This window comes from Canis lupus, chromosome 11, assembly GCF_003254725.2.
Source record: "Canis lupus dingo isolate Sandy chromosome 11, ASM325472v2, whole genome shotgun sequence".
NCBI lineage: Eukaryota > Metazoa > Chordata > Mammalia > Carnivora > Canidae > Canis > Canis lupus.
The window spans coordinates 24,916,961-24,934,060 of NC_064253.1; the positions used below are offsets into that span (position 1 = coordinate 24,916,961).

Genomic DNA, 17,100 nt, shown 5'->3' on the forward strand with positions numbered 1-17,100 from the left:
ACACCAAGCAGCATCAACCTGCCAGACTTGTTAGTAAGGAAACCATCTTGGAAAAAAAGTACCTTCTAGGCCCATCTGCTCCAGTTGACAATACTCAAATCAGAAAGGAACTACCCACCTAATGCTTTCCAAATCCCTGACCTAAAATAGCAAGTCACAGGAGAAACACCACACATCCCAAAAGAACTCCTTAGCAAGAGTTTCAAGAGATGTCTCAGTTTTTTCAAGCCCACAAAGATCTTAGCATCAGGGAGAGGAAGTAGTGACATTTTTAATCATGACCATTATATCTTTTGATGGGAGAAGCATTCTGAGAAAGGCCACGTACAATGTGGACCTGACAACCAAAAAAACAGTACAGTAAGGTTGAGATACACAGATATTCAAACAGAAATCTGTATGCTACTTACAATGTAGCAGTTATCTTTTAAAATACCTTTGTAGATGAATGGATAAAGAGACACAAACAAATCACACACAATGGAATATTACACAGCCATTAAAAAGGATGAGATCTTGCCATTTTTGACACCATGGATCGCCCTACAGGGTATTATGCAAAGTGAAATAAGTGAGACTGAGAAAGACAAATATTGTATGATTTCACTGATAACACAAATAACACAAAATGACTCAAATGAATATAAATAAACAAAAAAGCAGAGTCAGACCTACAAATACTGAGAAATAACAGCTGCCAGAAGGAAGGAGGGTGAGGAAATAAGCAAAATGGATGAAGGGGAGTGGAATATACAGGCTTTCAGTTACAAAATAATTAAGTCATGGAAATTAAAAGCACAGCACAGGATATACAGTTGATGATATTGTAATAACATCATATGGTAACAGATAGTAGCTACATTTGTGATGAGATTAGTATATTAGAGATGTGATATAAAGGAATCCCTACATCGTACACCTGAAATTAATGTAACATCGTATGTCAACTATGTCCAAATAACAGTGAGTATTTTACTCTAACATGGAAAGACATGACTGATACACTCCTTGATACAGATACTCTGCTTGGCACAGTGTGAAAGCAAGAAATCTGACCAATTCTGGGGAAGACCCAAAACATTAAGTATGATCAGGTAAAATTTCTAGTCATCTGGAAAGCAATAGCCTATCCTTCATATTATTTTAACATGTTGAAAATAAAAACAGGTTATTTGGGATCCCTGGGTGGCGCAGTGGTTTGGCGCCTGCCTTTGACCCAGGGCGCGAACCTGGAGACCCGGGATCGAATCCCACGTCGGGCTCCCAGTGCATGCAGCCTGCTTCTCCCTCTGCCTGTGTCTCTGCCTCTCTCTCTCTCTCTCTGTGTGACTATCATAAATAAAATAAAAAAATAAAAATAAAAATAAAATAAAATAAATAAATAAAAACAGGTTATTTCTTTTTTCTGAAAAGCAAGGGAAAAAGAATGACAGAGCCAAACATGAAAGTAGTATGGTAAAGCACAAAGACATAATAAAAATAAAAACCCACTATCGCCAGAAAATGGTCTAGAAAATACAGGGAAGAAATGATACAGTGCATTTGTAAAACTTCCTATGTACTAAAACTTCCTTCAGAACTTTTTGAAAACATCATCAAAATACTCAATTGGGGCAACTGGGTTGGGCATCTGACTCTTGGTTTCAACTCAGGTCATGATCTCAGGGTGGTGAAATCCAGCCCTAAGTCAGGCTCCATGCTGGGTGTGGATCCTGCTGGAGATATTCTCTCTCTCTTCCTACCCCCTATCAGCTTGTATGCATATTCATCCTCTCCAAAAACAAAACAAAAAAACCCTCAATGGATGTCAAATATCATCTTCTCTTAAAACCTAAGTATGTTCACAAGTCAAATTCATTCATTTTTAAAGGGACTGATACTGGTGGGCCATATTTCAAAAAGTGACAGAAATCATCACACATACGTACAACTCATCACCTCCTTTCTGACTGGCCTCATGTACTTCTTTCATCAACTGTTTTTTTTTCCTCCTCTTGCTCTGTTAGGTATAATGTGAAAATAATGTCTTCCACAGTTTCTGGTGCTTTGTAGACAATGCACATTAATTAGCTTTCTGTGAACATAGGTTATTTAGTACAGCATTTGTTATCAAGCAAAAGATAAATATTTAAAATAAACACTAAGTCATAAAATAGGCAAACAAAAGAAAGCATATTGTAACAACATAGTAAACTTCTCATCAAGTCAAATAAGTAACACTTAGTAAAGATACACCAACTTTAGCTTCTTATGTGAATTTTACTAAGTTTTCTTTCATGTGACATTAAAATATGTGAGGGATGCCTGGGTGGTTCAGTCAGTTAAGAATCAGACTCTTGATTTTGGCTCAGGTCATGACCTCAGGGTTGTGAGATCGAGACCTATGTTGGGCTCTACACTTGGCATGGAGCCTGCTTGAGATTCTCTCTTCCTTTGCCCCCTCTCCACAACTAACATACACATGCAAGCTCTCTCTCAAACAAAAAATAACAAAAATAAAACATTTTATGTTGCTAATCTGCCTTATATCACACTTCTCTTTGCCCAAATTTTGCCTGATGCAGCTTCTATCAGATTCTTAGCTGTTCACTTTTAAATAACTCTAACATTCTACTTTTCAAACCATTGAACCTACATTATATCCATGAAGCTAGTAGAACACTGCAGATATCCTAGCTATCCAGGCAATGTTATAAGGGCATCAGCATTGTTCATTTGTGTGATCTCTATGTATCTTGTAATCTTTCCAAGGTAAGACTGCCAAGGTCTTGGACTCTTCATTTGGCGGAGTCTAATTCTGTTCTCTTTACAAAGAGCTAGGGTTACACTCAGCAAAGGTTACCATTTACGTGAGCCATGAAGCCTGCTAGCATAACTCATCATGAAAGTAAAATCCCTAGCTATTTTTTCTCTCAAGGACATCCCGAGTGCTACCTAAAATCAAGAAGGAACACTTCAGGACAGGTCACATGTAGGGAGGGCCCACACATACTGAGAATCCACATTTTCACTCTAATATTTTGGAGGGTGGCATTATTTCACAGCAGCCAAATAAAGGGTTGTTGGTTTTCTTTTTTCCTCTGAAAACCTCCTTTTCTATCCCCCAGAGGAAAATACATGAGAACTGAATGTAAAGACTACAGTAGCTTTAGCAAGAGAAGTCAATATTTTAAAATGAACTCTGTTTTAGAAATTCATCCTTTTCTGGAAGTGGTTCTCATGTTCAGTTTTGTTTTACCACTGAACCAAATGAGTTCTGAAAGGTTTGCTTTCATAATAACATTTTAAACTGTTTAAGTAGTTTCTAAGGCTCAGTTCATCTTTCAAATCTCAGGGTTTGAGAGCAGCCTAAACTCTGATCACTTCTGCTTTTAGGTCCAATGTTTATCTTTCTTTCTCTTATCCTCTGATGTGACTTCATCTGCTCTGGTAATTACAAAAATCAGAGATTTTTAAAGCACAATCAGATTCTGAGAATTTAAAAATATTTAAAAAGAGCTAACAGACTTAGAAGAAACCTTAGGGACCATTTCACTTCTCACTTCTTATTAAACATGCAATAACTAGGACCCCAAAGAGTCTTCCCCAAGGTCATATAATGAGTTAACGACTAATCTAGAATCATAATGTAGATTTTTCTCAAGTCCTGAATTAGTGCTCTCTCTCTCTCCCAAACTACCTGGCCTCTCTATATTTTCATCCTTTTCTTTTCTTTTCTTTTTTATTTATTCATGATAGACAGAGAGAGAGAGAGAGGCAGAGACACAGGCAGAGGGAGAAGCAGGCTCCATTCAGGGAGCCCAACGCGGGACTCGATCCCGGGACTCCAGGATCGCGCCCTGGGCCAAAGGCAGGCGCTAAACCACTGAGCCATCCAGGGATCCCCTATTTTCATCCTTTTCTATATAATCTTCAGACACAGATTATCTAATTCATGTTAACCAGTGGTGTATCCCAAAGTAAGTGCTGGGTAGTTCTTGGTTCCATTAGTTATCACCATCTCCTTTCATTGGCTGGAAGATCAGGGACAGGAGAGAAGTCCTGCCAGGTCTCCTCACTCCGTGGATTAAATGACAGTATGGGCTATCTGGTGCCTTGCCCAGGAAGTTCGATTGTTCCTACTTACAACAGGAAGCATCTGGGATTTAGGAGGCCCAGTATTACTGAAATTTCCTTTATAAGGACTGGAGCTTCTCTTTGTTCTCATTAGCCTAGGACATTGGACATGTCAAGGTGGGCAAAAAAAAAAAATAAAACCTCAAACTCATGTGCCACCAAAACTATTCTGTTGATATCTTCCAGCTCTCCTTTGAGATGTGCCAAGGGGCTTAGAAGAAACTCTAGCCTCTTGAACCAATTGACCTTATATTTAATTATAAGGTATGTTTCTTCCAAGAAGTCCCAAAAGTTTCATACACACTCTTTCATTTGATCCTTCTCTTCCCATGAGGGAAAGCACTTCATTTTTATCTTCCTACCACAGCCAGAGTGTCCCTGATGTATACAGGGTTTCTCTCTTCAGGGTCTAACACGCCAAGGTTAGAATCTCTAGAAGCCACACAAACATTCTCAGCTCAAGTCTCAGCCAACTCCACTATACTAGGCAACCAGGGATATACACAAAACAGACTAAGTCTCTGACCTCAAGCAGGTTATACACAAAGTAAAAGGACTGTTTGATTACCCACTTAATTCAGAACCATGAATACACTGTACCTAACAGAAGAAAAAAAATCACTGCAGGCTCAACTACTCAGACTAATATCCAGTTTTACATTTATCTGGTAATACAGAATCCATTTGCTAGAAGTGTATATGGATTGCACTAGAAGACAGGAGATTTATATTCTCATCCTGACTCTTGTACCAAGAGACTACATGACGTTTAGCAAATAATCTAACCTCTCTGGCCCTTAGTTTTATTCTTTGAAGATGTCATTAGACAAGATTTCAAAGTCTTTTCTTGGTCTGCAATGATTGGTGATTGGTTAACTCCACCTAAGATGGCTGGTGTGGTATGAGGACTTATATCAGAAGAGGAGGAATCTATTTCAACTGCTTTTATTTGTAGGATGGAGTTGAAGGAAACAGCACAATACAGCACACATCTCCTATGACTAATTAATAGGGAGATTAATAGCATCTCCCTATGCGTTAATCTATGAAATCAATCATCTCCACACCTACTATGTGTTTCAACCCTAGGCAAGATACTTTGAGGATGGGACACATTTGAAAAGATCTTTAATCTTAAGGAACTTCTAAATGAAAATATACAATAATAAATAATGAAAACAAAAGCATATGAAAGAGGTTTTAAGTTCATAAGAAAAGAAAATCAAAGAGAACTAAATTAGAAACTTGTGAGAAAAGGTAGAACTTCATCTGGATCTCTATAGAACCACGATAATAATAATAATAGCAGCTAACCTTTAATAAGCACCTGATAACATGGCACATGGCATGCATTAAGTGCTTCTGTGGGCTATCTCACTTAATCCTCAAAACAACCCCAGAAATAAATACTATTATTGTGCCTATTTTACAGACTGGGAAACGTGACACTTAAAGAGAAGCCTAACATACCTTAAGAGTAAATCTGGACAATCTGAACCCAGAGCATCTCTCACTACTGAATGGCTATGGGATGCTTTCTCCCCATGTGACATAAAGAGATCAGCACAGTGTCTGGCACACAGTTTAATGTTCCCTAAATGTCATTTACTTCCTTTTTCTATCCATCCCCCACCACTATTCACCCCACCACTATTATTTTTTACCCCACCACTATTAACTCACATTCTCAACTCACATACCTACACATCTCTGGTTTCCCAATTTTAACATTCTTCAAAGTTCAACTGAAGGTCCCACTGTGGGCGAGAAGTTTTCCTACACCAGTCGAGCTTCAGTCTCTGTCAGTGATAGCACTTATTTCCAACAGCCTATTGGGTGATGATGTGCTGTCTTGTGATGTCCCTGAATATTATTTAATGTCTACGACATTAATGTTATTAATGTCTTATGACCCTGCTTAGGTAGTTTCTATATTATCGTTGTTATTATTATGCATCTTTTGCACAACTTATCTTTTCATACAGTTTGTGTCAGCTAACTTTAACTCCTTTGTGTTACTCCTGGGGACCTGGCATAGGAGACATCAGGAAGTCGTCTACAGTTCAAAACCTGAAGTGTTTGTGAAGTTTTCATTCATTACAAAAATGATTCAAGTCAAATAAATAAAGCCAACACTTTCAAGTTTGATTCTGCCCTGTTTCGACAGTTTATAGGTATAGATCCTATGATCAGTTTTGGACATAAAGGTAATCTATGCATGTCTGTGATTCCTCTAGCACATGTATACTCACAGAACTGAACTCATCTTCTTCTGAACTACAAGAGAATAATTACCCTTTCAAAAAAGAAAAGGCAGTTCCAGTTCACAGATTTTGTTTTTAAGATTTTATTTATTTATTCATGAGAGACACACAGAGAGAGGCAGAGACACAGGCAGAGGGAGAAGCAGGCTCCATTCAAGGAGCCTGACGTGGGACTCGATCCCGGATCTCCAGGATCAAACCCTGGGCTGCAGGCAGCACGAAACTGCTGAGCCACTGGAGTTGCCCCAGATTTTTTTTTTAATCTGACAAATTATAAAATACTATATACAGACAGTAGTAAATGTAATGTATTTGCACTTTTTTAAAAGGACTTATTTATTTATTTGAGAGAGAGAGAGTGTGTGTGCGGGTGACCACAGTAGAGGGGGAAAAGAAGAGAATGTTCAAGCAGACTCACTGCTGAGCAGGGAATCTGACATGGGGCTCAATCTCATGACCCATGGGATCACAATCTGACAATCTGATCCCAGAGCATTCCTCACTACTGAATGGCTATGGGATGCTTTCTACATAATAATACGTACATTCTGTAGCCACTGTCCACCTTTAGAAATGAAGCATGAAATAGTATTAGCACATCTTTTACATGGCTGAAATTTTAGCCTAAAGCAAATTAAGCACAAAATGGTTATTAAACTTCAAATTAAGGGAGTTTTTATTTTTATTTTTATTTTTTTTAAAGATTTTATTTATTTATTCATGATAGTCACACACAGAGAGAGAGAGGCAGAGACACAGGCAGAGGGAGAAGCAGCCTCCACGCAGGGAGCCCGATGTGGGATTCGATCCCGGGTCTCCAGGATCGCGCCCTGGGCCAAAGGCAGGCGCCAAACCGCTGCGCCACCCAGGGATCCCTAAGGGAGTTTTTAAAGACTGAAAAAGCCAGCAAGAATTATGACACTATATATTAAGATTAAAAGGATATTAGATAAATCTAATACAAATGGATGATATCAAACATTGTATGTACAAGATTTTTTTAAGCAGGAAATAATTTTTTCATTAAAGCACTGTAGTCAGTCGGAAAAGGACAAACATTATATGTTCTCATTCATTTGGGGAATATAAATAATAGTGAAAGGGAAAATAAGGGAAGGGAGAAGAAATGTGTGGGAAATATCAGAAAGGGAGACAGAACGTAAAGACTGCTAACTCTGGGAAACGAACTAGGGGTGGTAGAAGGGGAGGAGGGCGGGGGGTGGGAGTGAATGGGTGACGGGCACTGGGTGTTATTCTGTATGTTAGTAAATTGAACACCAATAAAAAAAAATAAATAAAAATAAATAAATAAAAAAAAAAATAAAAAAAAAATAAAGCACTGTAGTATAAAGTCACATTACAGACTAGGTTTTTCTAGAATAAGTACAATTTCAAATATTCTATTTACATAAGCCAACAGCTTTCTGAAAATTATAGTGTTTTGTTATTCAGGCTGGTCTATATAACTTCCAACCTATCTCTTTCACCTGGAAATAACATAGAAGTTCTTTATGGGGTCATGTGATCTAACTATCAATTTAGATAAATAAATCATTAGAGGCATAGTGAGGAAAAAATATCAGGTTACAAATTTAGGAGATCCTGACTCCAAACTCTGTTGAATTACTGGCTATGAGATGAACACCAGACTTTCAAATAGCTAACAGTAAATATAACCAATACTAAGATTTCCAGTATCTCCGAGGAAAAACTAAGCTAGTAGCACAGAAACATAATTATATGGGTTTTTTAAATATTTTATTTATTTATTTGAGAGAGATTGTGTGTGTGTGTGGAGGCACCTGAGTGAGGGAGAGAAGGAGAGATAAAACCTCAAGCAGACTCCATACTGAGCAGGGAGCCTAACATGGGACTCAATCTTACAACCCTGAGATCATGACCTGAGCAGAAACCAAGAGTTGGAAGCTTAACTGACTGAGCCGCCCAAGTGCCCCCTGATTATTCTCGATACTCAGAATTGAGATAGATTTCTCTACTGAGTACTTATATAGAGATAATATGAACATTGACAATATCCTTCATTGCAGCAATCTGTCAACAGATTTCCTATTATAACAAATATGCTGGGGCGCCTGGGTGGCTCAGTTAGGTATCTGCCTTCAGCTTGGGTCATGATCCCAGGGTCCTGAGATTGAGCCCCATGTCAGGCTCTCCACTCGGCAAGGAGTCTGCTTCTCCCTCTCTCTCTCTCTGAAATAAATAAAATTTAAAAAATAAATATACTGAAGACGTCAGACCAAAACAAATTCACAAGACAACAATATCTGCCCTATAAAATGCTGCTTTGGGGAACTAAATACCTGTTCTGGGTGCAACTACTATAGCTCTGTAAAGGTAAACATCTGGATTTTTAAAATTAGGAATATTAAAGTAGTCCCATGTTTAGTCAAGAATTCAGACAGCTGAGTGAAGTAAGTCAGTCGGAGAAGGACAAACATTATATGTTCTCATTCATTTGGGGAATATAAATAATAGTGAAAGGGAATATAAGGGAAGGGAGAAGAAATGTGTGGGAAATATCAGAAAGGGAGACAGAACGTAAAGACTGCTAACTCTGGGAAACGAACTAGGGGTGGTAGAAGGGGAGGAGGGCGGGGGGTGGGAGTGAATGGGTGACGGGCACTGGGGGTTATTCTGTATGTTAGTAAATTGAACACCAATAAAAAATAAATTAAAAAAAAAAGAATTCAGACATTCTGGATTGATCTGCTGCCTGTAACTAACTAATTTGCTAGTTGTACTGTGCATACAATACAAGTGGAACCACGGTTTATTAAATTACAAGGAGATCCACACAGAATTTTCTTTTTTCTCTTTCTTAGAAGGGAAGTGGGAAGAAAACATTTCTCTAATTGTGCTTGGAATATGCTACAGAAATGTCAGAGTAAGTATAGAACATGCATGTGAATGTGCATTTGTTGTCATACGAATATACAGGAAATTCTACTTTGAAAAAATAACCAAAAAAACCCCTAAAATTTCCCAAATTTTAAAGTGATTATTTGCCTTATATATTATTTCTTCTGCATAATTTGTGTTTAGTAACAGCTCACTGATTATCAGACTAAGACATAAAATTTAAAGCAAAACTATTAAGAACTATAATCCACTAGCTGTTCAAAAAGAAAAAAATGGAAATTATTATGCAAATCAAAAAAATAAGGACTATAAGTAAAAATGTGATACATGCCAAATGAATACAGTGAGGCATTTCTATCAAAGCTGCCTCTAATCTTTCACCGACTGTGTTTGGTTTTGTTTCCACAATAGGATAAAGAAGAAAACCACTAGAGTTTCTTTGACCATCGGTTCCCTGGTTAATGAAACCTCCAACATCAGATCAAGTTACTCTACCTTAGTTCAACCATTGTGTATTGACTCCCAAAGGGTATGTTCAGTTTTAAAAAGCCTTCTGAGAGGTCCCAGTAATGGAGACAGAGGCCCAGAGAAAAAGGAATCAATGTAACTTTCTTGAAAAGCATACATGAACAGAGCCTCCAGCTGTATGACCTCAAATAGAATAAGAAAAGAAATTCATTGATCTCAGAAATAACTCCATGGTAGTTCTGTGGGTTGACCATTTGTCTATGTGCCAAACCATAAGACAGTTGGTTTCTAGGAGTTTAGTCCATAACAGAGCATTGCAACTATTCATGGAATGAATTCCCTTTTAATTAAAAAGTGGGGGAGGGGAGATGCTTTTACAGAAACCTAACAGACAAGAGCAACTGTATAAAAATCTAGGGGGAAAATATCTAGTCAGTCAAATTTACAAGTTATTTATGCCTTTTACATACAGTCTCTAAATAACTGCCAAAGTTCATTTCTCAAATTAATTGCTCGGTGTTATATTTCACCATCTCAGCTAATGGAATGATGGAGGACAGGGAGGTAAAAAGGGTGGCACTGGAGCAGATAAGCAAAATGACATTTAAATTAAAAGCATTATCCTTTTCAAAGAGGACACTTGGGGTATGGCTGGTAGCATGCTAAAACTCACTGGGTGCAACTACTACCCACTGGTAGCAGCTAAAACTCACTGGGTGCAACTACTACCAACTACTGATTCGGTTGGCTCATTAGCACGATCCTCCTAGGTCTCAGGGCCTTGGCCGTATGGATGAGAGGGTCTCTTTTTCTTAAACCAGATGCAGAGTCCCTGCAGTAGCCTGTCCGGATCCACCTATGTTGTGGCCCCTGTGTTCACCAAGGTAATCTATCCATCCTGCATGGTGCAGTTAGGATTTTATCAATAAATTGTGGGCATCATCAAAAGGGTGAGAAGGAAAAGGAGAAACTAAAAAGAACCTCAGAAATTATTATTTTATGTATCAGAAAACTGAGTCCCAGAAGGGGTGAAATTACTGTTCAATGTCACAGAGCAACTCAGGGTCTTTCATATACTCTTTAGGCTTTTGCTGTCATCAATCCGTAGCTCTGAAGGGCAATGCTCAGACTGTCCTCCCCATGCAGACATTGCTCTACCTGACTACAAGGTTCATCTGATTCTCCCAACTAGCCATAAGACACTTTTTTGAGGTAGTCAATAAGAAAAGCAATATTTATTTCCTCCTTGGGTAACAGGGCTGGTGGTCACTGTGTCTCACCTGGTAGAATACTCAGAATACTCCCTCTCAGCCAAGTTATAACCTGTAAGGTTATTCTAGATTCTAGAAGACTCTGCAGCTGCAAACAGGAGAGAAGGGAGATCTGAACTTAACAGCCATATTTACCACAAATGCCACCCATTCATCTGTGCTCTGGGAGACCAAACCACCTATTTTTATAGACTTTTATGTAACAATGTAACTTTTCACTCCTTAAAGAAAGTCCTCAGATTATTTACCTGAAGTGAGCTTCAAAACCTCAAAAAAGGCTGAGTATCTTGCCAGCCCTATTTTGCAGATAAAAGTACCTGAGTTCCACAGAGGTTAAGAGTTTCTGAGTTCGTTCCTATGATTGGCTTCAACCAGCTAGTGGCAGAGTTGAGATACTGGTCCAGTCCTCTAAGTCATGATTCAGGATCTTTAACAAATACAATACTGCCCACACTATCTGACTGATAATGAAGGTTATATCTATGACTGTACGTGTACTCAATGAAGCAAAGGTGAGAGTTTTCAACTACTCTGTTTCGTATTTTGAAAAATGGCCCTTGGGGAAATGAGTAATAACTTTCTCTATGAAGTTAAGTAAAGATAACTTATACATGACTGTAAAGCACACTATAAAGCACTAGAAAATCCCAGCAATTCTTTGTTTTGATTAAAGTACAGAAGGGTTGTCAATAATTTTGGCAAAAAGCCTACTTACTGAAACTGGCATTCCAAATCATTGTATATGGTGAAAGTTTCTTCCATTCTGTGAATTCTGTTTGTTCTTCAGCATCTTCAAGACATTTCTACAACCAGCGGTCAGTTTGTCGCATTTGAATGCCGAGTCCAGGCAACAACCACAGTTCAAATTCACTGGTACAGAGAGAAAGAGCAGATAGCAGACTCTGAGGACTTCCAGATTCTGAGAAGTATTGTGATAAGCTTTTCAATTTGCTTTTTAATTTCAATTAACCCTGAAATCTAATTCATGTTTTAAAGTTTAATAGCTGACTTGTTACAGGCTCAGAAATTTCTATTGTTAAATAATTATGATTTCAAATCTAAAGGATTCCTCAATACAATCAGAAAAGACAGCAGTGTTTCTTTGATGAAACAATAGTTTTAAAAGCTGTGAAAAGACTGGTTTATTTTCGTAAATTAACTATTTTCTTAATGAGTTTTTAACATATAAACAAGAAATGTGAGAATAAACATTTTTTAGAGTAAAACAAATAGTGATGTATAGCTTTCTACTTTGTTATTAATGTTACCTAATGTAAATTTAGAGAATAACAAGTATGATGACATACTTCATGCTAAACATGAAGTTCATACTTTATAAGCAACCTTTCATTCAATCTTCATGTCAAAATTTTGAAGTGTGCATTGTTATCTCCAATTTATAAGAAAACTGAAATCAGAACTATTAAATGCCTTACCCACAGTTACAAAGCTAATAAATGCTGTAGCCAGGGTTCAAGCCCAAAATAGTTCTCACCCCAAGTGAAGAAAATGTATTCACTTAAATACTGATAAAGCACAACTGAACTTTTGCACACCACATCCAGGGAAGAAAAACCTCTATTACACAATGTAGTATTAGCATAAAGAAGAAATTTTAAGTCACTCATGCCCACACCACCCAAATTATTAATCTTTTGTATATTTTTCTACAGTAATACTACATTTATAATGTAATATTCACCTGTATTTTAATTAGATTAAAAGAAAACATTTTCTTGGGAAAAAGAGAGCACCACAGGACCAGGGGTTCAGTAATTGGTTCCCATTCAGAGAACAGATAATTTCTTCATGTTAGAGATGAAGAACTAGAGCCCAGAGAAGTAATTTTCATAAAATCACAGAGCAAACAAAGACAAAAATACAGTTTTTCTGGCACCCTGCCAAGTGTTCATTCCATCATGTATTTTTTTCTGGGTTTCCACACAGTTTATAATCTGTGACTCCAGATTACAGTCAATCTTGTATGTGCTTTATTTATTCAAGATTTTTATCATATACACATAGTCCCTTCTCCAAATTAAATTAATTATCAACTTTTAAATTCTCTATTCCCTTGTTTTATTTTTCAGAAGCTTCTTTATCATCCGTTCCCGGTAAGCACAATTTTTCATCTCTTTTTTTTAAGACTGATTGATTTCAGAGAGAGAGAAAGAGAGAGAGTTCAAGCAGGGAAAGTAGGAGAGAGGGAGAGGGAGAAGCAGGCTCCCCACTGAGCGAGGAGCCTGACAGGGCTCGATCCCAAGACCCTGAGATCCCAATCTGAGCTGAAGGCAGACGTTTAACCGACTGAGGCACCCAGGCGTCCCCAATTTTTCAACATCTTGACAATAAATGATTAAGTCGAAATTACCATCAGAAGACTTTGTGTCCTTTAATCACTTTGCCTTCTTGAGTAGTTTTGAGGCTATAACAACTCTTGAGCTGGCACAACAAAAGCAGCAAGATAACTGGGATTTGTCAGTGTATTTATTCATCTATTCATTCACTCAACTTAGTTCAGAGGATACCACATTCCATTCTGGGCACTGAGGAGGTCTTTGCACTCATAGAGCATGTATTCATCCTCTAATCTGGGACTCATGAGCTCTACAGAGAGACAGTAAAGAGGTATGCTGACATCAAACATCCAAGTTGTTGGCTGTCCAAGAAGTAGGTGTAATGCTCATCACAATGTGGCTATTACTATACTAACAAACTATCCTGGCAATGACAATTTTTAGATCGGCTCAGAAAATTTGTCTATAGGACCCTGAACTCACAGTAGTAAGCAGAGGTGTCAGACAGTTGATAGGCACATTGTTGGGATTGTTTTAGGTTGCATTTTTAAGATGTATCTTCAGGAGCTCACTCAAAAATAACAAGTCTAATCAGATGGATTTTTTTTAAATCTCAGAAATACTGAGATTTGTATTTCTAGTACCTACTTTCCTGACATTCATCCACACTATTTGTTAATTTGGGGTCTCCAAATACTCTGGTCAAGTTGAATCTCTTGTCTTGCCAGAGGAAGTCTGCACCTTGATTATCACAGAAGCATTTCCTGAAAATGCTGGGGAATTCAAGTGCGTTGCAGAAAATGAGGCTGGGACTGCAGTCTCCACAGCAAGACTCTTCATTTCCCCAGGTAACTACTTTTCAGGATCTCCTTGCTCCAATTCAGCCAAGAGGAGGAGGAAGATTCTGTTTCTATCTAAGGTACATAATTATATTTTTCAGGAGGAAAAGAAGTGGAGAAATCAGAGAGTTCTCCAACATTACCCATGAGGAAACTTTCTCCAAAACTGGCCTCCTTTCCCTGGAGCAATGATACCCACACAAAGGACAAAAGTCCAGATGATATCCCAATGAACATTACTTCAACTATTACTGAACCAGCCAGTTTCAATGAACATGAGATCCAGGTTCCAAAGGAGGATCTCTGCAATGAAAATTTCCCTGAGCTACAACCACAATGGTAAGGGCAGACAGACCTCACACTCTGCTCATTCAACAAATGTTCTTGGTCCTGCAGATACAACAGTGGACAGGACAAAGTTCCTGCTCTTAGGGTGCTTGCCTTCTGAGCTGAATCACTTAATTCTGTCATTTCTCCCTTGCCCTCCATCAAATCTTTCACCAGGGCTGAAATAGTAAATCATGTGCTTAGATTCACATTTAAAGGTTTGTTACAGAGACTTACTGGGGGGAAAAAAAAAACAGCAGTGCTAAAATAGCACAAGACTTTGAATAAGTAGAATCTTTTCCCCCAAAATAATTCAGGGTTCTATCTCAATATAAACACATAAAACATCTTGTGATACAGGTTTCTTCTTGTTGTCTTAGAAAACGGACAGAATTGTCCTTGCATTTAGAAGGCAAGTATATAAATGGAAAGATAATTCAGTAGGTGAATTTGCCAACCAGGCTATATTCAGAACAATCCACCATCATCCCCAACCCCCAAACACAAACCTCAAACCAAAAGAGGGACTGGGATGGTGGAGGACCTGATACTTAAAAGAGTCATTCAAAATTTTTGTTTTACCAATGTCTAACATAGTACACTGAATATTTTACAAATCTAAAGTTACCTTTAGGTTGAATTTAGGTTAAATACCTTTAATAAAACCTAATAAATAAACATTCCTGTTTTCTAGTATAATTAAATGTAGATAATGAATTCTCTTTGAAGAAAAGATTTCTTGAGTAGTATCTGGGTCTATCAAGTGAATAAATTTATCACATTAGAGAGGAAAGGAATGGAGGTCACCTACATGGAAGTTCCTTATTCTGCAAATGACTAAAATTGTAGATGACTGGCTGACTTTTTTTTTTAAGATTTTATTTATTTATTCATAAGAGACACACAGAGAGAGGCAGACACACAGGCAGAGGGAGAAGCAGGCTCTTTGAAGGGAGCCCGATGCAGGACTCAATCCCGGGATCACGGCCTGGGCAAGGCAGAAGCCCAACCACTGAGCCACCCAGGCATCCCGACTGGCTGATACTTTTGAGGGCTGTTTTACCATTCTTCTATGACCTGGGGATAGGTACTTCCTCCACATTTTTCTCAATGAAGACAGTGAAGGAAAGAGTTTGTACTTGGAGAGTTTGTATTAACAGATATCCAACATATGTGAAGTACAGAGTAGGGATTCATAATAGTCGCCATTACTTCACTGCATTTTTTTCTTAGGATCAATGAATCTCCAATAACAGTCTATGACTGTCATTTCTCAGTTGGTCTCCTGGAACCCCTTTACCTTCTGGGATCTCTAGTTGCCTGGATATAGCTACCCTTCTAAATAAAGATTTCTCATGAGGTCAAAGAAGAATGAGTGTGTGAGACAAAAGACTGCAATTTATTCAACAAATATTTATTAAGCACATTCTATGCGTTTATGTCAGTTTCGGTGCGAGACTTCCCTTGAGAAGACAGCCAACACAGATATCTAAAACTTTTCTCCATGACTACCTATGTTTAGTAGTGAGCCTTTAAGACCTAAAAAGACATTGAATTTATGTGATCTTTCATAGGAGATGACCATCTTTTTCATTAAAAAAAATCATCTGTGGAAAAAAATTAATGCAAGTTCCAAAAAAGTTAGCCAGTTTTTACTGAATGTCAACTATGACCCACAATGTCCCAGGCTAAGATAAAAAATAAATAGTGTCTCCCTCAGAAAACATTTAACTTGAAGAGATACATTAAACCACGTAAGAGTCCATTATATGATTTCCTGTTTCATTTGAGTCTCTCAGCAAGCCTCTGATTAGGTTAGTAAAACAGATACTATCTTTGTTTTTCAGTTAATTATTAAAGCTCAGAGAGTTTAAGCAACTTGTCTAAAGTTACATCGCAAGTATACGGTATACGGCATAGTGGGCACTTACACTCAGGCCTCCAATACAGATAATAAGATTAATGGGTCTACAACATTACAGAACATTAACGAAAGTAATGTAACCATTTTTACTGCTGGGGTCCAAACCTAGTGTAATGTCCATTATTTCTCGCTTGAAAAGAATACAAGATCAAATCAAGTGCTCAAAAGGAGATTTCAAATTACAAGTGCTACATTAGGACAGAACTCCAGTAATGATAGTGAATTATGCATAACCTGAAAATAAATGAAGTGGTCTTCACTCATTACTTCTTTCATTGCAATGTAGCATTTGCCTTCTCTCGGTTGATACAACAGAAAGTAGCCTCATCACATACATTTGACATCTGACTTTAAACAAACCTCCAAGCACCATTTTACAATAGTGTGTGTGTGTGTGTGTGTGTATAGTTTATATTTTAAAAAAACAAGAGCTATAAACTCTCTGAATGAGTGACAGCTAAATAGCCAAGCCATCCTTCCACTGACGACAGGACAATAAAGAATTCCCCTAACATGCAACAAGAGATGGTTCCGTGAGACAGTAGGAAATTACCTACAGGGATCCCTGGGTGGCACAGCGGTTTGGCATCTGCCTTTGGCCCAGGGCGCGATTCTGGAGACCCGGGATTGAATCCCATGTCAGGCTCCCGGTGCATGGAGCCTGCTTCTCCCTCTGTGTCTCTGCCTCTCTCTCTTTCTCTCTGTATGACTATC

General features: G+C 38.0%; 1 protein-coding gene across 4 annotated transcripts in view; it reads left to right on the forward strand.

The window, feature by feature from the left end:
* LOC112649855 (palladin-like) overlaps positions 1–17,100 on the forward strand; it is a 42,004-nt gene that overhangs the window by 20,127 nt on the left and 4,777 nt on the right. For 3 of the 4 annotated variants that reach the window (XM_049091821.1, XM_049091824.1, XM_049091822.1), the window contains 7 exons: positions 9,224–9,285; positions 9,672–9,789; positions 10,550–10,612; positions 11,787–11,925; positions 13,090–13,113; positions 14,025–14,144; positions 14,237–14,474. In XM_049091821.1, coding sequence (XP_048947778.1) covers positions 9,278–9,285; positions 9,672–9,789; positions 10,550–10,612; positions 11,787–11,925; positions 13,090–13,113; positions 14,025–14,144; positions 14,237–14,474 — 710 coding nt within the window. In that variant the 5' untranslated portion in view covers positions 9,224–9,277. Of the gene's footprint in view, positions 1–6,154; positions 6,324–9,223; positions 9,286–9,671; positions 9,790–10,549; positions 10,613–11,786; positions 11,926–13,089; positions 13,114–14,024; positions 14,145–14,236; positions 14,475–17,100 lie in introns of all 4 variants that reach the window. The other variant, XM_049091823.1, reaches the window with a different exon arrangement.